The 25,706-nt window shown below is 39.6% G+C and overlaps 1 protein-coding gene across 6 annotated transcripts in view; it reads right to left on the bottom strand.

Moving 5' to 3' along the window:
• The window catches only part of LOC311257976 (3',5'-cyclic-AMP phosphodiesterase 4C-like), a 107,624-nt gene that overhangs the window by 17,264 nt on the left and 64,654 nt on the right, over positions 1 to 25,706 (bottom strand). For 5 of the 6 annotated variants that reach the window (XM_084353976.1, XM_084353978.1, XM_084353977.1 and 2 more), the window contains one exon: positions 80 to 271. In XM_084353976.1, the coding sequence (XP_084210102.1) occupies positions 80 to 271 (192 nt within the window). Of the gene's footprint in view, positions 1 to 79; positions 272 to 19,656; positions 19,810 to 25,706 lie in introns of those variants that run through there. The other variant, XM_084353980.1, reaches the window with a different exon arrangement.

The raw sequence follows: 25,706 nt of genomic DNA, 5'->3' as shown, positions 1-25,706 counted from the left end.
AATACAAAATGCAGCATGTAGTTGAGGTCGATGGCTGGGTGGTTTATTGGTGTTTGTATTTTGAGAGTAAAATACTTACAGGTCGCTGGCAGTTGACGAGTTGCGGGACATGGCTTTTGGCGAGAGGTCAAAATCTGAGTCGGAGCGGTATAGGAAAGACTCACGCCGCTGACTGTGGGGGAAATTGGCCTGAAGTACCAGACCAGAACCCGGGCTAGTCTGAGAGTCCAGTGGACTGCGACCCACCGACAGGCCATTCTCCACATCAAAACTACACACAGAGAGAGAGAGAGAGAGAGAGAGAAACATATAAATACTTATGTTACAGTTTCTGTTAGTTCCACTGGATAATGAGCTTGATACTCAGAGTCAAACTGACTCTGACTGACTGCGAGCACTTGCTCAACCCTGGTTCTTAGTACTTGCTACTTCTACTGCTGTGCCACATTTACGTGAACAGTTACTACTTTAACTACTGCCAATAATAATACACTTAATTTGCATACTACAAATATTATTATAGGGTTACAATGTGCCACAACGAAAGCAGCAACACATTAGATCAAAGCAGTGTAAAGACAACAAATGTTATAATACCTTTAATCAAAGGATTATCAAGGATCCTAATAAATTCTACAATGAAACAGCATTGCAAACCCTATAACACTCAATTAATCTGATATACTTCACATAAATAGTCCTATGTGCCTCTGTACACATGTAGAAAAGAGAAAAAAGAGAAAGCTAAAATAAGGCTATGATAAGGTATGTATGATAAACCCTCAGCAAGTGAGTGGAGCTGGAGGTTGCGTGTCTGAATATCAAATGTTTTCCAAATACAGCATGTTTCTTACAGCAAAGTGTCCCAAACAAAAAAAATCATCATAATGACAAAAACACAAAAACAATTTCTACGTGATAATCTTAGCAGGATAAATTCAAATTTTCTATCCTGAATGTGACCGTCTTTTTTAACAGGTGACCTTGTTACTCGCTTTTTGCAATCAAACGCACACTCACACATCTTTTCCTCCTCTATCTCTGTGTGACGTAAGCACTGACTTCATGCATGGTACGTCAGTAGAGCTACTTACTAGTCCAGCCCCCCCTCCCACCCCTCCCACTATCATCCCATCACAACCACCACAATTAAAGGTACCCCTTTTTCTGAACAAAGCACTTTTTCTACTTAATGTCTATAAGCTTCATTTTAAAAAATTGGATTTTATTGGTATGATCAAAACGTCCCTTTTTGCCAGCTGGATTCAGTCAAACTCCTGTAACCAAACAGTATCACAGCTCGACTTGGACCTGGTTTAATCCTTTTGAAATCCTTCCAATCAAGGGGTTCAATATCGGAAACATCCAATCAACAAATTCCCTTTTACATAAAATGTCCTTTGAAACAAACTAGATTTTTTTGTGCAGCCGGGAAAGAGCTAAATACAGAGAGATGAACAAAGAGGGGCAGAGGAGAAGCTGACTTTGAGTTTGGTCTGAGCACACAGAAAGGGTTCGTGCAGTAGTGGAGGGAAAACATGGAAATTTTTCTTCTTTGCTGCATTTTTTCAGCCTCACTGTGGTCCACATCCCCTCCAATGGGGCTGTGCCTTGCTCAAGGACACGGTGGCATGACTGATCAGGGAGTAAAGTACACTCTTCATTCCACTAACGAGTCTGAAGATTGAAACCAGCAACTATTCACTTCTTGTCTGTGCATAAATAAAATATAAGATATGAATGTTCCATGATTTAAATTAGATTTTTGAGGATATCTGAGAGGAATATCAATTCAATTTATTGTGACCTGTTCTTTTGTGCTCTTTCTTCCCTTGTTATAAAAATAGCAAACAGTGCACCAACAGAGCAACGGCAGGTTGCTTGGGTCTATTTTTAGCTCAGCGCGCCTGCAGCGCTCCAGCAGTAGCAGTGCCTGATAAATGAACGATGGCTATTATGCAATCGATGTTGAATGAAAGACCCAATTCACAGAAGCAGGGAGAGAGAGAGGGAGAGACAGACAGACAAACACGGAGGAGGTGATCAGAAGGCTGTATCCAGCACAGTGATGTGGTTCAGCATCTCACACATGATTGGTGTGACGTGGCAGAGAGGGGCCGGGCTGCAGCAGGGCTTACCTCAATGATAATACCCCCACCCCACCGACACCATCACTACACCTCACCCAACCCCATTCTACACCCTACCCTCCCCCCGGCTCGGTGTAGTCGGCCATGACAAGGCTCCATCAGAGGAGACCAGTGACGACAGAAGCTAAAAATAGATCAGCCTGCCAGGAAATAGGGGAACGGGGAGACTTGTGATGGAGCTGACGTAGATACCCCCCGCCCCAAGACTGGGTGTAGATGATTTCTCCCCTCCTCAGAAACACATTTTTTATAGGTTGATGGTTAAGTGCCTCTCAATGAAGAAAAAATACACTATTTGCTATTTATACTCCATATTCTATTTTTATTTTTTATTTCCTGAGTGTGCAGGTAGGAGGTTGAAGTGTGTTGCTCAAGGACACTTTGACAACTGCTACTCAGGTAAAGCAAATCATTGGATTACATGACACAGTGGGAGCTGTGATTGTATTCAGCTGTGATTTTACTGTCTGACCTCACTTTTGCTTCAGATATTTGCTCATCAGTGTGGAAAATGCCAATTTGACACTTTATCTTTCCAATGAAACCCAGACTTATGGTATCTTTTGCTGTTCAGGTTTTTACAACAAGGTGACCTACCACCTCCATTTACAGTGATCCACGACCTGATTTTAAGTGAGAATAAACCTAAAATCTATTCTCAAACAATTATGTTTGTTCACACCAGTCATATCAGAAACGGATGACACTGACTGGATCATACTGATATTTAATCAAACATTAGCTCTATATATTGGTTTTGACCTGCTCTTCTAATCACTAAACTTCCAGTAAGGAAAAATGCAACTATGTATCTTGAGTGATAATAAAATAAAACTTTAACATGTAAGAAAAGTAAGAAAAACAGATAAACTTGATTTTTAATATTTTTAGTGGCAGAAAGAAGAATTTACATCCTACAGACTCACCATTGAGCTTTTCAGCTGCTGCAGCTCACAAGAGGTTGCTGCTAGTCAATGGCACTCTTTCTCATTCATAAGAAGGAGAAGCCAACAGGCAACAGATAGGGAGGCAGCTCCCACTACTGAGGAAAATATGGTACTGCATTATCTTTCACTGCATGGCAATTTTTTCTCACCACTGTGGCCATATGCCTGCTGATGGGGGGAAAAGTTGGGTCGCTGTAAATTAATTAATTAAAGAGTATGGTCTAGACCTGTTCCATTGAAAAATGTGCCTTTATCTTAATAAAAGAATCAAATGTGTATGTTACATAAGATAATGTGTCTAAATCCAAACTAATTTCCAGATATGTGCAGTAAACATCTGACCTCATAAAACTGTTAACCTAACTTTTTCTAAAACCTCTAAAATTAGGACTTTTACCTAACTTCCTCTTTTGTCTTTTGTATCCTGATCTGATCTTAATTGTGTCAAGACCTGTGAGAGGAGTAAAAATGATTCCTCCTGATATTTTGTTTGAAATGATCATTTCTGAGTCAGTAGGGCTGTAAACTAGCCAATGCATAATAGGTTGGAACATGCATTTCATTGTGTGATTTTGTTTCCTCCCATCATTCGTAAAATAAGTATATATACATATGTATTGCACAGACAGTGGATGATATGGCTCCTTAAGGGCGTATTATGTTTCTGCTGCAGGAAGGGAAAATAATTGAAGTTGTTAAACAAATGTCAAAAATATTAAGCAAACAGCTATAAAGGACAGGAACAGTTGGAACATTACAGATCAGGTTATTTACAGGCTGTTATAAAGAGAATTATAGCTGCTGCGCAGCGATGGGTCGGGTCCGGGCTATTTTTGGCAATTCTGAGCAACAAACAGGAGAATAGGAAGACAAGACAGTTGACAACAATGCTCATTTTGGACCACTTGAGGATTGAACCCACAACTTCTGGAACCAAAGACTGTCATCTATCGCTCTGAGCTAATTGGCAAGTGGCAACACAACAGTGGCTTCACAAATTGAGTAAGCCAGTCACTGTTGCGCAGGCAGATTTGAAACCACTGTAAAAAATTCAGTTATCAAGACAAAAATCTGAAAATACACATATTGCAGCATGGAGATGTTGGTAATTTTAAAAATGATTGATTTGCTCCATAAGTGAATAACTGGTGTTTAGCTATGTCATCATTGCATTGACTCCAATTGTTCACATGAAAGAAAAATTAAAAATGCTGTGAAAAATTCAGTTTTTGAGGCTCAATTTTTGATAAATCAAAGGAGGAGAGATGAAATAGGTTTAAGAAGTTTTACAGTTTTTGAAAAAAAACTGAGTGATGTACTTCATAATTTTTAATAGGTTTAAATGTACAAAAGTTTCTTCAATATTGAGGCTACAGTTTGATGAAAGTTCTGAAGCTGTAGCAAGTATGTTTGATTTGTTATGAATTTTCAAAGTTTTGAACTTTAGACGCTTGCTGTAGCACCACCATCAGGACTATTGGCTTGGGTTTACAGCTGAGGTAATCTGGCATGAGACTGGACCTTTGTGCAAAAATTGGTTAGCTTTCTTCCATGGTCCAGTTCAAGCTATTTGTTTTTATTTAATTTAGAGGCTTGCTGCGATGCCACCGTCAGGACAATGGACTTTTGTTTTATGTTGAGGAGATCTGACATTTTGATCTGTCGTCGTCGTCGTCGTCGTCGTCGTCATCATCATCGTCATCATCATCATCATCCTTGCTGGGTCTTGAACCCACAACCCCTGATACCAAGCACCAGCTCCTAACTCACTGAGCTAATTGGCTGGAAGTGAGACCTGCTGTGTAGCTTGATTTGTCGACTCAGGGAGTCACTGTCTGGGCAGCTGTTGTCAAGGCAGATTTCAAAAATGGTCAAAATGTCAGAAATTCCTTGACTTAAAAAAAATCTGATAATACATAAATTGCATCTTGACAGCATGGAAATGTTGGTGATTTGTTTTTAACTTAAAGTGTTTTGCTTCATAAGAGAAAATTTGATGTTTAAAAATGCCACTCTTACATTGACTCCAGTTGTTCCCATGAGAGCAGAATTCAAAATGTTCTCAAAAATTCAGTTTTTGAGATAAAATTCTGATATTTGCCAAACTCCATCAACCATGACTGCAAAATATTCTCAATTTTTTTCAGGAAGATTGAAAATGTATTTAGCAAGAATTTGATAGTATATGTTTACAGTACTGTTTACAGTCAAACATTTTGATGCACTGTAGGCTTAATTTTTGATAAATCAAAAATCCGAGAAACAAGTTTTGTGGAGGACGGTCTGAAGATGCTCTCTAGCAAGTTTGGTGACAATTGGGCAAAAATTGTGGGAGGAGATAGGTTTTATAAGTTTTACAGGTTTTGAAAAAAACTGAGTGATGGACTTCATAATTTGTAATGAGTTTAAGTGGACTAAAGTTTCAGCAGTATTGGGGCTACAGTTTGGTGAAAGTTTCAAAACTGTAGCATATACTGTTGATTTTGTAGGTATTTTTAAAGTTTTTAAATTTAAACGCTTATTGTGCCCCCCCCAGGAGGAATATTGACATGTCCTTGGAATTACGTAAATCTGGCATGGGGCCGGACATTTCTGTAAAGTTTGGTGAGTTTTCGCCCATGGGAAGTATGACTTCCTCGGAAGAAGAAAGAAAGAAAGAAAGAAAGAAAGAAAGAAAGAAAGAAAGAAAGAATTCCTAGGAATACAATAGGTTCCTGGCAGCTTAGCTGCCCGGACCCTAATAAACTGTAAAGTAAGAGGGCCCAACCAGTCTGAGTTTATAAGGCCAACAGTATTTACAGATTGAAGCTCAAGTTTTGGTAGATTACTCTTTGTGTTTGAGTATTTTTCAGTGTTTCACCTGATCTGGCTGGAAAAATCCTATATTATGTAACATTTAGATAACCATGAGTCTGTAAAGGTTTTAAAGCTACTGTACTACCTGTTGCAACAGAACTTCTACTACCAAATTATTATTTTTATTACTACTACAACTACTACTAGTACTACCTCTAGAGCTGTTACTACGTTTTATACTACTACTCCTGCAACAGGGTAAGACATGCATCCTCTTTTAAACAGACAGACAGACAGACAGACTGCTTGGCTGGCGTCTTGTTCAGTTGCAGCATACATAACAAGTTGACCTTGGTCTGCCTCCTGCCTGCAGCATTGTTCTCCATTGCTCTGACGTAAATGACAGCTCCCTTTTCTCTCTTTAACTCTGTTTTACCAAACTTTTCTCACACTCACACACATCGCTCAACACCCACATCCTAACCTCTGCGTTTGTTCCCAGGAAATTTAGTTTTAACCTCATCGACATATTGGAGAAAAGGAATCTTTTTTCTTGAAACAAACAAAAAAAACCCTGCATGTTAAAGTTTTATTTTATTATCACTCAGGATACATGTTGCATTTTTCCTTACTGGAAGTTTAGTGATTAGACGGAATTGGGATGGAAGCAATTAACATATTAATTGATCGTTCAACCGACAGATTATTTATCACAATTTTTTGCTTAATTAATCATTTAGGCTCTCTTTCTCTTTCAATTGTCAAACATGTCTGATTTCGGGCTTCTCAGTATTTGTTGCATTTCTTTACATTATGCAACGTTTTAGGGTTTTGGGCTGTTGGTCAGATAAAACAAGCTTTTTCATGAGTTACCTTCGGCTTCAGAAAATTGTGATGGACATATTTTTAATTGACAAAATTACCAATAAAGTAAAATAATAAGTTGCACGCCCACTTTTTTCACTTTGTCTTCACTTTTGACTCAAAATTAACTTTTACAGCTACAGACACTATGTTCATCTAAACACTAAAGCTCATCACTGAACAACTTGCTGATCAAGGAACTGTAATGATTTAAGTTAAGTTAAGTTAAAGTCACTTTGATTTTCAGCATTACCCAGAGACATCTTAATTTAATAAAACAACCACATTTCTTTTATACAAGTCGGACATTCTATGATCCTTAAAAGGCCTTTTCTTTGGATTGGCCTCTGTAGCTGCACTAACCTCAGGATGTATAATGCCAAGTACGACCAGTTCCAGGGCCTATGTGCTTGTGATGTACTCATGGGAACTAGTGCCAAGGGGTTTTAGGAACTTCTTATGTATGTGAGAGAGTGATACACAAAACAACTGCCAGATGTTATGAGATGGGCTATGACACAGGCCCAGGGTCAAAGGTCAAATTGCACACATATACACAAACGCTCCCTCCTGTTTTCTTTCCTCGCAGCGTGGGAATAGGCCGAGGGGCCTAAAACATCACACCAGGAAGGAGGCGAGAGGTGAGGAGGAGAGGAGGAAAACAGAGCATGGAAAATGAGTGTGTGGTGAGTGCTTGTGTGTGTGTGTGTGTGTGTGTGTGTGTGTGTGTGTGTGTGTGTGTGTGTGTGTGTGTGTGTGTGTGTGTGTGTGTGTGTGTGCGTGCATGTGTGTGTGAGAGAGAGAGAAAATGGCTAAGCTATAGTAAAGATTTGATATGATTTAAAATGATAAAAACAGCACAAGTTTAAAGGGCTGTGTGTGTGTGTGTGTGTGTGTGTGTGTGTGTGTGTGTGTGTGTGTGTGTGTGTGTGTGTGTGTGTCTGTCTGTGTTGGCTGGTAAAAAAGTTGAGGGAGTAAAAAGGGTTTGTTTGCTTTACACCTCAACCCTATTGTACATTTGATCTGAAAGCAGCAGAAAAACAACCCGCTTCCCCCTCATTCAGCCCCCTGCCAAACAGTCCTTTCCTTTCACTGTCACTGTGTGTGTCCGCATGTGTGTTTATATACTCATGACATTACACTCAGGGGATGTTCAGCAGCAGGGCAGGAGAAAAAAGAAATAGGCACATTATTAATCAGGATCTGTACATATCAAAGCAGGAAATTAAAAATTCAAAGTTCCAAAGTCCACAAACACTTTCCTCTTCATTGAGGGAGCATCATCTTTTTATCAACTTTACATAACTAAGCCTGAGCTGATATATACATTTGTAGACTTTCTGTTGTTTCACATTTGTAGCATCTCAGCTGATGAGCTGATGCTCTGACTGGCAGCCATATAATAAAGTACATTAGACAAATTTAAACAGCTGCTATTGTTTAAGGGCCCAGACACTAGGGTTGACCAATATAGCTTTTTCAGGGCTGATACTAATACAGATCATTCGAAATAAAGGAGACTGAAAACAAATATTTGGGACCGATATTCATCTGCAGTAAAAATTAAACTCTGATTTAAAACTCTGACTCAACATTTTGAACAACCAGTGATGGAATATACCTAAGTACTGTTCTTCAGTAAAATGTTGAGGTACATTACTTGAGTATTTTCATTTTCTGTTACTGTATACTTCCTCCCCACTACATTTATTTGAGAAATTTAGTTACTAGTTACTTTGCAGATTCAGATTATTCAGTGTTATAGGCTATTAATTGTGATGTGTTCAATAAGATATTGTTGTGGGCCAAACTTAATGGGTGAAATCACAGATTCTACAGCGACAGGCTCAAGGGGCTTTCCCTTTCTTCTCCCACTCTATTGTCATGCACTAATTCACTTAGCCAAACAGTCAATAAGAGTGATTTCTTATACCAACTTTCTCTGCCACAGATTCAACATGCTTAATTGGCCAAAGAGCCGCTGACAAGGGGTGACCAGTGCCAATGGTGCAGGACACAGTGCAACAAACAGGGCCACAGAAGCTCACCGATTGCCTCGACATTGGCGTGCCCTGTGTGTCAGGGCCCTCAGATACCAACCATGAATGGCAACTTCCCGGCTCAAGTCCAGCCAGGGATCTTTGTTGCATCTCTTTCATCTTCATTTGCAGTCATCTCTTTTCTGTTTGTAATGAAAGCTTAAAAATATCACGAAGACAATCAAAAGTTTGACTGAAATATTATAAAATGTGTCTGCTTTGACACACAATCTTGTACACAAGGTACATTGGTGAAAATGCCATGAATACTGTAAGTCATAAATTGATTTTTTACCATTACAGTTTCACAACTCACAGTGCCAACATCAGTAGAACATTTTCAAAAAGCTTAACAAAGTCAGAAAATCGCTCTTGGGCAAGTACTTTGGTAAAGGCAATCAGCTGCTTCACTGTGGTCTATAGCCAGCTGAGCAGCAGTACAAAATGTACCAAAAAATTATTGAATACAGTGAGTTCAGCGCAGCATCAGTGGATTAAGGTTGACCAATGAAATACTATATAATACAGGACATAATGTTCAGAGAAACTGTTAGACATGGTAAATAGCTAGAGAAAATATCCCTGTAATCACAAAGGCCTCAATATGCTGTCAATAACGCTACAACCTAAAACACATGAAATGAAATAAATATAGACAGAGGCTACACATTTCAGTTCCAGTGAAAACTGAAGAGAGCAGATAAAAGCTGCTTTTTTTAGCACATTACATCAAAGATGTCTATGATCTGCTCACTGCACTCTCACCTCTTGTATGCTATTTTTAGCAGAAAAGGAAAGACAGCAAAAGACAACCAAAAAATGTTGAGGGTTTATTATACTGTAGGGGTGCACAAACCTCCCTTCAGAGAGCCAACATTGGCACTTAAGGTAGGACATGGGCCAAAAACAGGCACTAATTGTACTGTTATATATTGGTAAAATGTAAAATGGATACTTGGATCTCAAGTTCCCTTAATTAACGAGCATTTTTACCTCACAAAGCATAAAATAGCATTAAAATTACAATCATTTGTTTGTTTGTTTGTTTTTTTCCTTGCTAGATTGAACTTTATGGAGGCCAACTTTGGCCCACAGGCCCCACTTTAGGCAGCCATGTCCTACTGTGTGACACTGATGTAAAACCTTTTCTTATGTGCTGGATGATTTTAAATAATTCCATTAATTTTAGACATTTCCTCCACCAAGCAGCCTGAAGATTAATGCAATTGTGTTGAGAACATCAATGGCTTTTGAATTCAGTTACTGAGTATTATGTATTATCATGCATCTGCTGTTGGTTACTGTTTAAATTGAATTACTGCAGTCCTACTGTATGTCAGTCTACTGTTGAATTACCTTCTTCTTAAAAAACTATTTCTACTGTTGTATACAGGAATGAAACTCAGTGCCACACCTCCATAAAGAGCCAGTTGCTCTTTCCATCCACCTGACTGGCCACTGTGGATCGCTGTCCAAACAGAGCCAGTGCTCAGTGTCCAACATCAACATCTGATCTCAGAGCAGCTCATGTCTCTCTAAATATAGCCAAGGGGAGGGGAAGGTTGCGTCGAGTCAAGCCAGCTGCTGTGTTTATTATTTTTCTGTGTGACCTTTGACCTATAGGCAGAGGAAGGACTCTTGCCTTTGAAGGCAGCACATCTTTGTTTGGATTGCGGTCAAGAGAGCGAGAGGAAGAGAGCAAGTGAGAAAAAAGGGGCTAAAAGTTACAGGACTTCATTCACATCAGATTTTATGTGCAACCTCTGCATTATTTTCATTTCAGACAGAAGACTGTAGAAGATCCAACTTTTGTGTGTCTGCTGTATTTTTACAGATCAAGGCTTCTTTATCTTGCATTATCTTAACATCTCATCTTATCAAATGAACTACAATACTTTGACATTACTACAGTACATTAATGAGAGATTGGAGTGGGGGGTAATAGTCTTTATCACACCAGCAGTATTCCGAATATTCAGTCTGATGATCTCCTAGTGTAAAACTGTGACTCTAAAAACCCTACAGTCTAAGCATTACTATTTATTTTTTAAGTAGGATTGTTTTCTCTATGAATTGTTGTTAGATCTTTATATTTGTCTCAGGGGTTTAGAGGTTGGCAAGAGCTAGCAGAGATTCATTGTTTGGTCAAAGATACTTAAACGGGGCAGTGGTTCGCTGTCATGAACTGTGGTGTTGCGGTTAAAGGATAGTCTGCCTACAGTATGTGACAAACTTACTAGAACAACAGAGGCCTTTTAAGCAGACTTGACCTTTAAATATAAATGTAAACGGTGTAGTGTTAAATTTTTGGAGTGCAGGGCACCTCAAAGGTTGATTAACTCCTCTGGACGGGTATTGATCGTGGAGTCTGTGTGCAGTGATTAGCTCTGTCCGTCCAGCCAGGGAGAAATCCATACAGTGGCTGATCAGCATTAACATCATTAGAAACTGGTTAGGAAGGTAACACACTGGGCCAGAACCACTCAGAACCACACACATACACACACACACACACACACACACACACACACACACACACACACACACAGAGGCAGTGTGATTACAGCCGCAGCAGTAGAGATCTAGATTTGGCTCCAGAATCGACCTGAAAATCGAACAACCTTACATCACACTGGTGCGCAACTGGACAGACTGGTTGAGGGCACGAACACACACACACACACACACACACACACACACACACACACACACACACACACACACACACACACACACACACACACAGTTTGTTTGTCTTTGCCCAGCAACAGGCCATGCCGAGTGCTCCCCTAATCATGTTCATATGGCACTAATTGGCACCTTTCGGTATACAGTGATTGAGTCCGGTGGTAAGGCAGGAGTTTGTCACTTCCTCCACTAATTAGCCGAGGACAACCCAGGAGCAGCCAATCACATCGCTGATAAGAGGGACACGAAAAGATGGAGACAACAGGGAGAGAGTATTTTCTCCTCTATCTTTCTCTGCCTTTTTTGACTTGATTGTTTTTGGATGCTTAGTTCATGTAAAACACTCGACACAACACAATCTTTCTTATCGATTATAGTGAGAGGACTTGGATAAAAAATTACAGTAAATTCTATTTTGAACATACATTATTATTGGGACGAATGAATCACCCTTGACATTACTGATCAATATTAAAAATCTTTCACAGTGTCATTATAAAATTGTTTCTGCTGTCAGTTAAATTCAGTCACTGTGGACTGCCGGCTCAGGTTTTAGTGGCACAACAATCTCGAGCAAGCATTTTATTTTACATCTATCCCAACGAGTGCCATGCAGTGAAGCATGCAAATAAATGTGTACCGTAACGCATAATAAGGCCCTTGTAAGTCTTTATAAGATGCTTATTAACATTAATAAGACTATATATGTGTTAATTTTAGCATCAAAAATATGTTTATTGTTACATTATAAAACATTAATAAGGACTTATAGGAAACCTGTTAACAGTTTGCTTAATAACGTTAATAAAAAGTTTCTTATAATTGTTAATAACACAATAAAAAACACATTTCATGAGTTCAATTAACTTACTTATTACTGTTTGTCATTTTAAAATTGCCCTAAACTTTTCTGTTGCATAATTAAAAATAATACATTCTGCATTATGCAATTATTAACAGTTAACTGTGGGTTTTGCAGCTACCAGATCAAGAGCAAGAACAATTCCTTTGTGAAGTTAATAATTTCTTTTTTTCCCAAAGATTACAAGACATGCTGCAAGGGCTCCAGATTCCTTGTAATTATACAAATATAAGAAACTCATAAGGCATTCATTAACGTTCTTCAGTGTCTATAAACTGTTGACAGGTTTCTTGTAAGTGCTTATAAGTGCCTTATAATCTAACAATAAACATGGTTACCATACTATTATTAACACTTATTTAGTCTTAATAATGCATCTTATGAGGATTTACCTATCAATTAAAGCTTATTACAAGGACTTTGAGATAAAGCGTATCTCACTGGTATCGGAACATTACTTTCCGAGTTAAGGTATCAGAATTGGTGCTGGAAGATAGAATGTTGGATCAGTGTGTTCCTATTTTTAGCATAAATAAGATGGAATACGTTTTACAAACGAAGAACTTAACGATATCAGGTGTCATAGGTATTCATTGCATCAGTACTTTTAATATTGCAGATACTTTCAACAGTATCTATTTTAAAAATCTTGTCTAACTAAACATCCTGCAAGAACCAGAGCTTCAATATGACCCTCAGTTATTTTCCGTGTTCATATTTTAGATTTGTATATTTCCTTTTTTTACATCTCTCTGCATAAACTGATGACAGCATCTTTGAAGAACTTTGAAGAAACTCACCATATTGTCACACAAAATTAAGCTGTTTAAAGTCCCCTCCAACCCACAGCCTTTCCTTACCTGGTATCCCGCTGTGCAGGCAGAGCCCTCAAGTCTAGACAGGTGATCAAGTTCACCTGTGACAAACATGAGGATGCCTTATTTCCTCAGTCCATCAAACACACTATTGTCTAATCCTGCGAGGAATAATGTAACAGAGCCTCTTTGTGAAGTTGATCATCATTCCAGGAGTCACAGAGATGTCAGGATAACACTCACTCCACTATTCCAGCAGTGACACAAGTACACACACAACAGTCACACTTGTCTGCTGACGTCAGTTGTGGTTTCATGGCCGTCACTGCGATGCTGATCGACCAGCTCTTAGGCCTGCAATTATTCTCGGCCCGACACTCTGCATGTTCTGTTTTTCCACTAAATAAGAGACTACAACACAAAGGATGCTATGAAACACGCTAAAAAGATACAGGCCGGAAAACAGCTGGTTGAGCTTGTGGACACAGTGGGATTTCTGTTGAGGCGTGTTTGTTGTAGGAACGGAGAGGAGTGACTCAAGAGACGTGGAGGAGAGGCATCCTGCGGTTCAGTGGTTGAGGCGTCAGCCGTGAATATGGCAACGATTTGGGATCCAGTCCAGTAAACAGACACTGTCACATCAATATTTCCCTCAGTCCTCAGCAGGGGTCAAAAATTGTTTGCCAAAAAAATCCAGATGCCTTTAAAATGTATTGTAATGAATGTATGAAATTAAAGAATTAAAGGTGTATGATATCATCATGACATCACATGCAACAGCTGTGGGGAACAGTACAGCACATCTGTGAAATGGCGAGGAACCTAGACAACAAAATCTGTCTGTGACCATCAGAACAAAACAAGTCACAGCACCAACCATATAACATTCTTTTTAGGGAGGCATGATATGGATTCTTTTTCGGCCAATTCTGATAGCCGATAATTACCTGGTTCTCATTGTCGATATCATTCAAATAACCGGTAATTTCACATTTTTGTACTTTAAAATAAGGTTTCTGACCTGTAGTTTAAGCAAACCTGATGGTAAGAAAGGCTAAGATGTAGTGAGCAAAGATGGATGATTTGTTCCCTTATGGAACGTATTGCAAATCACAGTTGCGTTCTTCTTCCTCTGAAACTGCAAAAAAACATCAACACCGGCAGCAACATGTTTGGTTAGTCTACACTGCGTGGCTCTACCCATGTGCAGCAGTTTTAAGTAAAGAGCACAATGGGCTGCACTTTTTCTTCTTCTTCCCGTTCTTTTTCTTCTTCTTCTTCCCCTCTGTGTTTATTGGTGGAATGCGAATCAACTTCTAATGGTGCATATGGAGCTTTACTGCATATATATATATTTTGTTCTTTTAGGGGCAGAATATGTAGTGCTCTCGAGACTGATCAGCCGACTAAATAATCGAAGTGCAGAATTCAGTGTGGAGAGTGACAACCACCTTAAATAAACCCATCAGATCACACCATGGAGATATGAGCTACACATGGCAAGAGATGCCTCTGAAATCCATCATCAGTGTCAGTACAGGTGCAGTGTCATAATGAGAGCGCTGATCGTGTCTCAAAGCTGACTCATGCTCACAGTGAGCACGACTTCAGTGCTCTGCCAGAACTAACGTGACTATTTGTTTACATTATGTCGCAACATACTGGCAGTTCACAGTGACCTTTGACCTCATGTAGAGTGAGCTGTGCGTCATGTCGCAGTGTGTTGACATGAGCTGAGGCCCGGAGGGCTGGCAAACCTTCTGTGACACTGCCAAAGGTCAGATCTCATTTTTGAACAGTTGAAAGAAGGTGTATTCAGCAAGAAGTCAGGCGATACCTGCACAGAGACTACAAACGTCTCTCCTTTTATAGAGGGCCCAGTATTCATATAGTAAGATGCACCTTCATAGGCAGGTTCACAATGCATGTACACTGTGCTTTAATGATTAGAGAGGCTGCTTTCAGTCATTTAAAGGTTTCCTTCCCCTGCACGTAGTAATGTCACTGTAGCAAACATCACAGCTCATCACAGCTCATTTAAGCAGCAAAACTAAAATCTGTAGGACAGTAGACAGGATACTCTCCGGAGGAAACAGCAGTGATGGAGCTCAGGAGTCAGGAGATTCCAGTAATCAATGAAGGTAAACTCTGTCTCCTCCGTAAACACGCACATTGTATCTCTTAAGGGAGAGATGCACTGCATGTTTCTCCTGCTTGAGTCCATTGCAGGTTATGTTATCAATATGTTCCTCATCAAAGATGAATTATTTCACCCACCCACACCCCATCCCCTATTCATCAGAATGATAGTTCTTATGACCTGTCCTGTCCGATCAGATGACTGAGATCTGCGCACTACATTACACACACAGAGATGCACCACAGCGTTTCTCCTGCTCCAGTTAAATAGAGCATTTCTTACAATGTATACTGTTTAAAGATGTCCTTCATTGCTATAGCTTAAATACCTGATGTGCTACATTAGCATTAGTGTCAGTTGCGTCCCCAAATATGCAGTCATCTAGCGTTCCCTCAAATAATGTAACGAAGACGTGCATCAGAGGGGATTTACAAGTGGGTATACGCAATGCCTACTGAAAAATGTGTAGTTACACATCTTTAGTTTATTAAACTTTAACAGAAGAGCTGTTGAAGTTAAATATCTGCCAAAGCAGTCATATTAACATAGCATTACACTACATACAACCGTTTCCTGTGGAGTCAACCAGCCGAAATAGGGACAGCGCCACTCTGCCATTGCTGAGCATATTGTGGTAAAAACGGGGTATTTAGTAAAATCCTGCAATCAGGATTTTACTGTCATCATCAGGATCCAAGCACTCTGCTGCCACCTAGCATCTACAGCTATCAAGTGCAACCCTCCCTTTTACCACCGCGGCGGCACCGCGGTAATGCAGCAGCAAATAGGTAACATGAAAGGAAAAACATTTGTACATGAGCTGAACTGATATTTGCCTCAAATGTTGGCTTTAAATCAATTATCAGATATCCTGATCTGATTTATATGACGGAGGTTTCTGTCTGACCAGAGTCACATAAAAGCAGGCAGTGAATGTTGATAGAGCATCGTCTAGTCTTATATTTTAGTTAATTTACTTATTTGCTTATTTTCATGTTTTTAGCAAACTTAACTGAACTTAACTTCAAAGCAGAAATGTATCCCAGAGCTTATGCTTCAGAGTCATTAACAAATAGCTGTGGAGAGTTAATCTGCCTTAAAAATGCTGCTGACCCTAAACTAATTTTATCAGTATGATTTTGACTTTTTGTGGTTTCAGGCTGTGAGAATGTTATTGTCCCAACAAGAGTCTCCCTGCATATCTAAGTCTTAAAAAAGCATCAAACAGAATGAGAGCTGATAAAGTAACTCCTGCTACTGACTTACTTTATCAGCTCATACTCTGAAACAGCTGGAAACTATACTGACACTACAATGTATGCAGTAATAGTACATTAACTTAACATACTCATCACTTCCTTTTAGTGAAAAATGTAAGCTTTTATAATGAAGCAGCTGCACAAACCAGCTTTATTTCTACAGTTATTCATTTTTGTCTGCATATTTGTTATAGGATCAGTTTGACAAGAAGCACCAGAAAATGAATGAAGAGCTGCACTTTTGCATTGTGGCCAAACCTCAGACCTCCAACACACGATCAGGGTTAACAAGATGTTCCCCGAGCCTTCCTTTGTGAAGAAAAACCTGTGTATCAAACAGTATTTCCACTTGGACAAAAGCCTAATAAACTAAATTTCCAATTTAGTACAGCTCAAAACCTCGTTTACACACCAACAGGTCAGAAACAAGAGTAACAACTAAAGAATGAGAACAAAGTCAGTCTGAGGCACTGAATACAATCGTGTCAAATGTGAAGATATTGAGTAACAGCAGAAAACATCTCCTATCAACAGATTCAGACTCAGTGAAGTCTTGTAGAATCACTATGAACTGCAACGTGTCAAGTGTGTCGTTTCACAAGCGGTGAAGAGGTTTCACATACACAAGACATTTCATCATGACTGTCACCAACACGCTAAGAGCAAAATGCATCTGACCTCAGCAACTAAATCGTGTCTGCTTCCATCTTCAAGAAATATCACAGCAGAGGTCTAATTTATTGTTTTATATTAATCTACAAATGTTACTTCAAATGCACTGAAGAAGAGCTATTAATGGAGTCAAAATCTTTATTCTAGCACAGGTCAAATTTGAGGTTTACTCTGTCTCCCAGAGTCCAAAGTGATGTCTTCAAATGACCAACAATCAAAATTTTTTCAGTTTACAATTTAAAACAAGACAGGACAATATGACAGGACAAGTCCAGGTGAGGGAGGACAGAAAATAACAGGTCATCGGGAGGTTAGGGAATAGGGGGGAGAATGAGCAGGACAGGACAGAAAGTGAAAAGACAAGACAATATGGCACCATGAGTAACAGAGTAGTGTGAGATAACTGAACTTGTAAGAGATATAGTAGCTATATCAGAAAGTAAGTAGAAGGCAGGCGACTCAAACCTCACTAAAGCCACTTCACACACAGTTAACTCCTGCCTCATCATAACCCTAAAAGCAGATGCTAACTGTCTGCGCTGATGTACACGACTCTCTGTTTGCCAAAACTAACTGTAAAAGCTCAAACTTTACGAGGTAATGACGATGACAGCAGTATGTTTTCCGTCTAGGAATTAATGGAAACTACACAGGGTGCAGGGTTAAAGGGATTTGGACAATAACACTGTGCACTCTAGTTTTCTCCGCTGCCTCTCGGCTGTGTTATTACACACATGTGGTCGATCCATCAGGTCTATAAATATGTCCGACTCTGCCTTCATTAGTAATTTCCCTTTGAAGGTTTTTTATTTGTGGGTTGACATTTTAAAGACACTTTGATCCCCCTCCTCGCCTGACATGGCTGATGTCGTCATGACTTTCTGAGAGGCCGGCTGCAAAATTAGTCACATTTCCTTCTGTGACTCCTAAGGCAGCAGGCACTTTCAAGTATACTCATCTGGTGACAATTGAAATGTGTGTCTGTAGTATGTTTTAATGTATGGGGGTGAGTAAACTGTATTGGTCTGACATCATATGCTTTAAAAAACTGAGTGATATTCATATGTGCTGTAGTTCTGTCAAAAATATGTTGATTGGTATTTGATAATAAAATTTGTGAAGAAATTAACATCTTTTTTGCTCATTTTTATATATAATATTGAGATTATTATTGCAACATACTGGTTACAATCCATCATTAGAAAACACTGAATTTCCTTTTGTAATCTTTTTTTATAATACAAGCTAAAATAAAGGGGGGTAAGGCAAGTTTAGGTATCTTTGTGTGCGTGTGTATTCACACAAGCAGAGATATACAGCGTACTGTGTATAAAGATGTAATGAGTTTTTCAGGTGCATGTGTTTCAGTGGTAATAGGGGGATAAATATGAACAAATGATTAAGTAATTGATGATATTAAAGGTCTGATCTCAACTCCTTTCCTGATAACGCTGACTATGAATATTATTTTGACGTGCTGGATTTAAACTATTTAGTTCTGAGAAGTAAAGAGCAGATATATTGTTCAATCCATTACCTGCAAGTGGCCTACTCAGAGCGTTGACCCTCTTACACCACACTGTTTTTACGCGAAAAAAGGGTTTTATCTACAACAAACTAGGTAAAAATACTATACCATTAAAAAAAAAAAAAAAAATCAAATATGTCCCCATCAACCCACTGCTGAGGAGCACAAGGAAATGATGACTATAGGGACATTATGATGATGTTTAAGAGATTAAATGAAATACCTTTAAGTACTGACGTCAATTTAAACTCTGAGTAGCATAGACTCATCGTACTGTGAGTCAAGTACAAATGATATGAATATCAAGAGATACAAATGCAAGGTCACTATAATTTACATACTAAGCAACACTGAAACAGTGTGAAACTCATTACAAAGACAACCAGATTCCAGACAACCGGCAACATCTGGAATGAGTCACATCAAGAATATTATAGCACAATCAAACTTTAACAACTCAAAATTTAGCTAAAATCAGTATAAGTACTGAGTAGCCCAGACACAATACATTCCCTGGTAGAAATACTTCAAAACTAACTTTATTTACAAGGACAACCAAGTGACTTTATTTAAATTTTTTTACATGATGTGCTTCATAGTAAAATATGTAAAAGGGAAATATTAACATACAACAGGAAATAAGCATAGGATTAAATGAAGGTTAATGGGGATTCATGTTGTTGTGGCCACTCATCTTATAGAGCAGAAATAAAAAAATGAAAAAATAATGAGATCAGGACGACCTCCAACACTAGCTCACTATTGGATGCCACACAAGAAAGCCCCTATAAGAGTTTGTGAGTGTTTGTCCCTCAGAAAATGTGTGCAACTTTAGACAGCAGGGCATTTAGAATTGTGTAACTACAACATCTGGATTAAAACCACATCTGGCCTACCGCCTGCGTTTCTGCACGATGTCGATGGGCCGGTTGACAGCGCACGGCGACCCACAGATATTCCCATTCCTCACTGTGAAGTAGCGATCCTGGACCGAGGGGGCCAGATACACACAGTTAGTTGGTAGGCTCATGTTTGTGGTTGTTTTTGTCTCCCTTCTGCTTTGTTTTCCACTAATCTTCCTCTTCCTCCTCCTCCAGGCACTCCTCTACTCCTCTGCTGTTGTGCGCTCTCTCCTCTCCCTCCACACCACACCAGGTTTCCATTGACGCGCAGACAGGCGGAGGAAAGCCCTCCTCAGTGTGTTTCAGCATCATGTCTCCTGTCCGAAATGAGTCGAGGGTGAAGAAAGGAAGGGGGATCAAAGCAGCGTGGCTTCTAGAGTCATTTCCCCAGCGACACTCCTGTTTCATGCGGTTTGGGGAGCTAAACGCAGCGAGCTGAAGTTGTTGGTTTCAAATCCACATTGAGGAGTACAGAGCTGAGCTCTCTCTCTTCTCTGGAGATACACTCCTCCCTCCTTCCCTCCCTCTGTCTCTCTATGGCTCTCTCTGTCTGTCTCGTCCAGCACATGTGGGCTTTAAAAAAGACATGAACTCTGTGCGTATGTATGTGCAGTATGTGTGTGAGTGAGAGAGATTGAGGGGGATCTGTGGTTGTAGTAGTTGCATCACGTGTTTGTGCGCATGCATGTGCATGTGGTAATGTATATGCACAGTATGTGGTAAATGTGCACCGCATGTGTGCAGCACTCTGAAGAGGGAAACTCTCTGAGGCAGCGTGCCTCCTGTGGATATTTTAACTGTTTACAGGCTCAGCAAACACACTCACTCACACACACACACACACACACACACACACACACACACACACACACACACACCACAATGAATGAATTTCTTGCCAGAATAAAAGAAAACTCAATGGTTCAAACCATTTCAACCAAATCTTTGACCACAACTCAACCCTCTTATATTCCGTCAGCTTTTTAAAGTCCTAATCCAAAGATTTACTACAGTGTTATCTCTTGGGCTGGGCAACGTTGATACTTTTATGGCAACGACTGAATTGCCTCGATACTATCGAGTATCAAAAAATGTCTTGTCATTCAATACCAAATTTCAATACCTAAGGAGTTAATCTCATCAGTGTCAGTGAGCCAATAACCATGCAGCGTGCTTGTTGTGCCATGTTCAAATAGAGCTGGTGATTGGCTGTCTTGAGGCATGCAAGAAAAAGACAAGGTTACCCCAGGCCACTATTTTGGCGTATGCACTAGGCAAGCAATTCTAATCGGTTTAAATGGACACTATCTGGTATCTAGTTCTTCTATATACAGTAGATCTCTTGGTTATGTCCAGAGACTTTGTTAAAATGAATTTCATAAAATTGGTGTCAAAAAAGGTATATGTTAAATGTTATAAAATATCAATATTTTTCAAGGTATTGTATCGAAGTAGGGCGGTATGGCCTTAAAATAATATTGCGATATTTTTAGGCCATATAGCAATAAACGATATATTTAAAATATATTTAAATCTTATATAATATATATAAATCTTATATAAATATATTATATAAATCTTTTCAAAAGCATTTCATAAATGTTCGGACTGGGCAACAAAATCAAATATCACAATATTTTTGACCAAAAAGGCTCTGCTTCGATAATAATGTTGCAACAATATTGTAAGGATGGCTATCGTTACTTCCACAAAATACTAACACAATGAGATTTCTGACCAATAACCTAAGTAATATGGATATAATGACAAAGAGGGTGAAGGCTAAAGAACGAGTAAAACAGCCTGGTAAATTCAGAAAATTACATCACTTTGCTGAAATGCAGCCTTTAAACCAGGAAAAGACAACACTTATGACATACCACAACATAAAGATCTCCACAATCTAAGACATAGATATCGTTGCCCAGCTCTACTGAAGTAAAAAATGCCTGTAGCTTTAACTTATTTTGCAACTGCTAAAAAAACTAAGAGGTGTTAAAACTGTAACGTGTTACAAACTCATTCATGCATTTCTATTGTTCTATATGGTTTTATTTGTGTTTTCTTGATTGTAGGATTAAAGGTAGGGTCAGTACATTTTCACCTACATCAGCGGGTGTAACTGTATAATTCAATGGACAAATCTGAGCTCCAGCAAATGAGAACTAGCCAATCTCACCACAGGGAGTGATGGACTTACTGGACCTGATGATGTCACCACCTGACCGGCTCACTGCTGTCGACATTGCGGGCAAATATTTGTCTTTTGAGACACAGGGCAGGCAGCCGAGTCAGACGTGTCGGCAGGCACACAGGAGCTGAGGTGGAGTGTGGGGGGCTTTAAAACATGAGACATTTAAAAGACTGACTTGGCTAAAAAGCAGTGACGTGGTGAGGATTAAGTGGCGGAGTCAGATGTTGTCTCGACCTGCTAGAGTTGACCAGGTTCAACAGAAAGCTGCTGCATGAAGTTTCTTTTCTCTAGCTTGAGGTCAGTCTGAATAATAACAGTGGGTATGTAAAATTCATATGCAGCTCCATCTGCTCAATGACACAGTAAAATTCTGTTTCATTTAATTCCAACAGAAAGTTTTGATTATATGTCTGATTATAAATTCAGGCCTTTACCCTACATCCCACGTACAGATTTGCCTCAATTTGATTTAAACTGCAATCTGCTATTGGCTGATTTTTATACCAGCAGCGTGATATCAGATGGTACCAGCTGTAGGGCTCATAATTTAATTTCAACACTGGGTGAGGTTGAGTGCCACAGACCAGGGAAGACACTGATAGCTCAGTTGTTCAGAAATATGAAAACAATGCAAGGCCATCAGACAAAGATTCCCCTGAATTTATAAGGACAAATGAAGCTCCCTGTCTAACTCAAATTAAATTAAGAGGCCATTATGCTTATTGGATGGTCAAATAGCTTTGGAGCCCCCTCCTCACAGGCCTTTCTGAAGTCTGATTTGTGGGTTTTGTCTAACCATTCACCCTCATGTCATGTATTATTTGGCCAGCTGTGCAAAGGTGAGAAACAAGCCAGGGGTTACACTTCTCACTCAAGCCTGTTATTTTAATCTTTGCATGATTATTTCTGTCTTTTTTCATGTGAACAACCAAGTGCAGCTGCACAAATTCACTGCATTACCCTCATTCATAAACAAAACCAAATATCTTTTCTCTGGGGACAAAACTTGCTCACACCCCAATGGGGGAAATGAACAGTTTTTGGCCTCATTCTTGGAGGTGTTGACCCTCAACTGAGCCACTTCAGTCAGCTGCAAACTGCCCCATGCATGTCGTCAGTCATGTCCCAAGTACCCCATATACCTGCAAAACAGTGAACAAAACACCCTGAAGGACATGATAGCAAAGCTTGTCCAAATCCACAAAACAAATATTCTCTTCTTGCATCTTGCTACAACTTGTGAGATGCATCGATGTAAATACGTCGATTTACGTAAAGTGCGTCAACGAGTCGGATGTAAGCAGTACTACCGAGTACAAGGCTGTCAACAGAACTGCATCCATCTCCCTCCAAACACTGGTCAGACCACACGCCCCAGCGCGAGTACTTCGCTCTACTACATCAGCTGGCCGGCTGGTACCGCCATCGCTAAGAGCAAACAAAGGCTGCTTAGCGAAGTCGCAACTCTTCTCTGCTCTGGCGCCCCAGTGGTGAAACAAACCCCCGACTAATGTCAGGACAGCAGAGTCACTCGCCATCTTCCGCAAAAGACTCAAGACTCCCTTGTTCAGACTTCACCTCGACCCCACATAGCATGACTCCCTCCCCACCCACCCCCAAAAAAAAGAAAAGAAAAAAGAAAAAAAAAAAAAATCGCCCTTGTATGTTCTTACCCTTAGCACTTAAATCATAGCACTTAGGTACTTGAGGTATCCTTGATAAATAGCAGCTACTTTGCTCAGATGAGGGCTTGAAAATTGTTTCTATTTTTTCCTTTTCTACTTTATCAACGGTGAGATGTTGTGGTTTCTTTCTTGTGACAAATGTACTTATTGTAAGTGGCTTTGGAAAAAAGCGTCTGCTAAATGCCATAAATGTAAATGTAAATTTAAATGTACTACCAGCATGCTCGAGCACTTGAAGCGGAAGCATCCCAGAGTGGCTGGATTCACATTGGATCTGGCGGTACAGCGAAACATCGCAGGTTGGTGCAGCAGTGTGGGAGTCACTCCATGGTCCACGTGTGTGACGTGTTGGGAACCCCCGCTGATCAGTTTGCCTAAAGATGAAGCTGCTATGTTGTCTTGCTACTGGCAGGCTGGTCCTACTAGTGATTGTTTGTCCTCATCGACGGATTAAAAAATAAGAGTAAACAACCAGGATGAGGCAGATCATTAACCGAAGTGAAAGTGAAACTTAACGCTGCACAGAGAAATGTCTGTAGTGTTCCCTCTGTAGTATCTATCCATGCTAAATAACATGCCCTGCTACTGGCCCATTCTACTCTGCTTAATATCTCCAGTCATGCCTCTGCCACAGTAGGTTAAGCATACTGGTTACTAGTTACTACTACTACTAGTTACTTTTTGACCCCACCCAAACATAAAATATATTAGGATTACACACAGACAGATTTGTTTGCTGATGATTGAAGATGAAAGAATAATCCAAGAAATAGATGGATTAATCGATTCATCCAAAAACTAATTGAAAGATTAATCAATAAAAAATAATCGTTAGGTGCAGCCCTACATCTTGCACAGGTAAAGAGCTGCCCCCTCCACAGCAAAGACGGGGTCAGCATGACCCCTGTAGAATCTGCTTTGTAGCAGCCTGACATCAGCTTTCAGAGGGAGACTAAACAGTATAATACCCATATAATTGTAGCAAACCCTCCAGACCAGTAAGGCTTCTACCATGGGCTAATGTTTCTCTGCTCTCTCCCAATGACATTGGGATGACACTCCAAAGGACTGAACACTGACAGACAGAGGAAGCATCAGCTTAAGTTCAATTGCATCCAAAATCACTGGATTACTTCTCAGTTACTAACTAGTTTTAGTTATGTTTACCATGTTTTGATGTTGTCTGAATAAAACTAAAATAAAATCACCAATTCTCTCCTCCCTCTGTGTGCAACGTGCTTGTGAAACATGTTGGACCTTGAAGCAGATGCAGGGGTGGAGGTTTGCTGAGAATGAGGTGTTTGTGAGGCCGCTGTGTAACCAAATCCACCAGCCAAATGACTTCTACAGTCCAGCTGGCTGCTGGCTCCTATGACAACATTACCACTGGTAATGAGAATAAGCTGCGAGGGGGGAGTGTCATGTATCTGTGTTTGGGAGTGTGAGAGAGTGCACATGTAAATATTTGTGTGTGTCATGCAGTATTAATTATTAGTTCTGAGTTATAATGACCTTATATATATAGAATATCAGCCATTAATTTTACATTAACTTACTCAGACTTTAATTATGTAAATCTTTTCTATGCCTGTATTACACAACTTCACAGCGTCAGTATTGATAAATTTAGCTTTCTGTTACAGCTTCACAGAGAGCATACACAGTCCAGTGAGGCAGATAGGGCTCCAGGCTCTGCGCTTTAAAAGGCATTACAGATCTTCTTTTTGGAAATTGCAAGCTCATAGTAAAGTTAGACAAATTTATGTTATGTTTTAAAAACAGACCCTGCTCCCTTGTGACGAGCGTTGGGTTCATTTTAATAATAGGATGTGATTGACTACACCTGGACCTTCTTGTTGCTGAAAAGTACTCGCTTCTTGTTTTTTCAGGTTTAAATGAAAGTCTTACACAAGTTTATGAAAACTGAAAATTGTTCATCTGAAAACAGTGAATCTATCCTGTCCTGATGTTCCACAAGAATTAAGCTAAATGTAAATTTAAAGAGCAATGTATTTTAGACAGGTATGGTGGTTATGGCTGTAGACCTTGTAAAACTTTGTCTGCACATGTATGTGTTGTATTTCCCACAGTAAAATTGTGACAGCAGAGCAGAGAAGGACTTGCACCACCTTGTGGAGTAATTTTTAAAGTGACACATCAAACCA

The sequence above is a fragment of the Pagrus pagrus genome, assembly GCF_965226575.1.
Source record: "Pagrus pagrus genome assembly, chromosome: 6".
In the NCBI taxonomy this organism is placed as follows: Eukaryota; Metazoa; Chordata; class Actinopteri; order Spariformes; family Sparidae; genus Pagrus; species Pagrus pagrus.
This window is presented reverse-complemented; position numbering and strand designations above follow the sequence as displayed.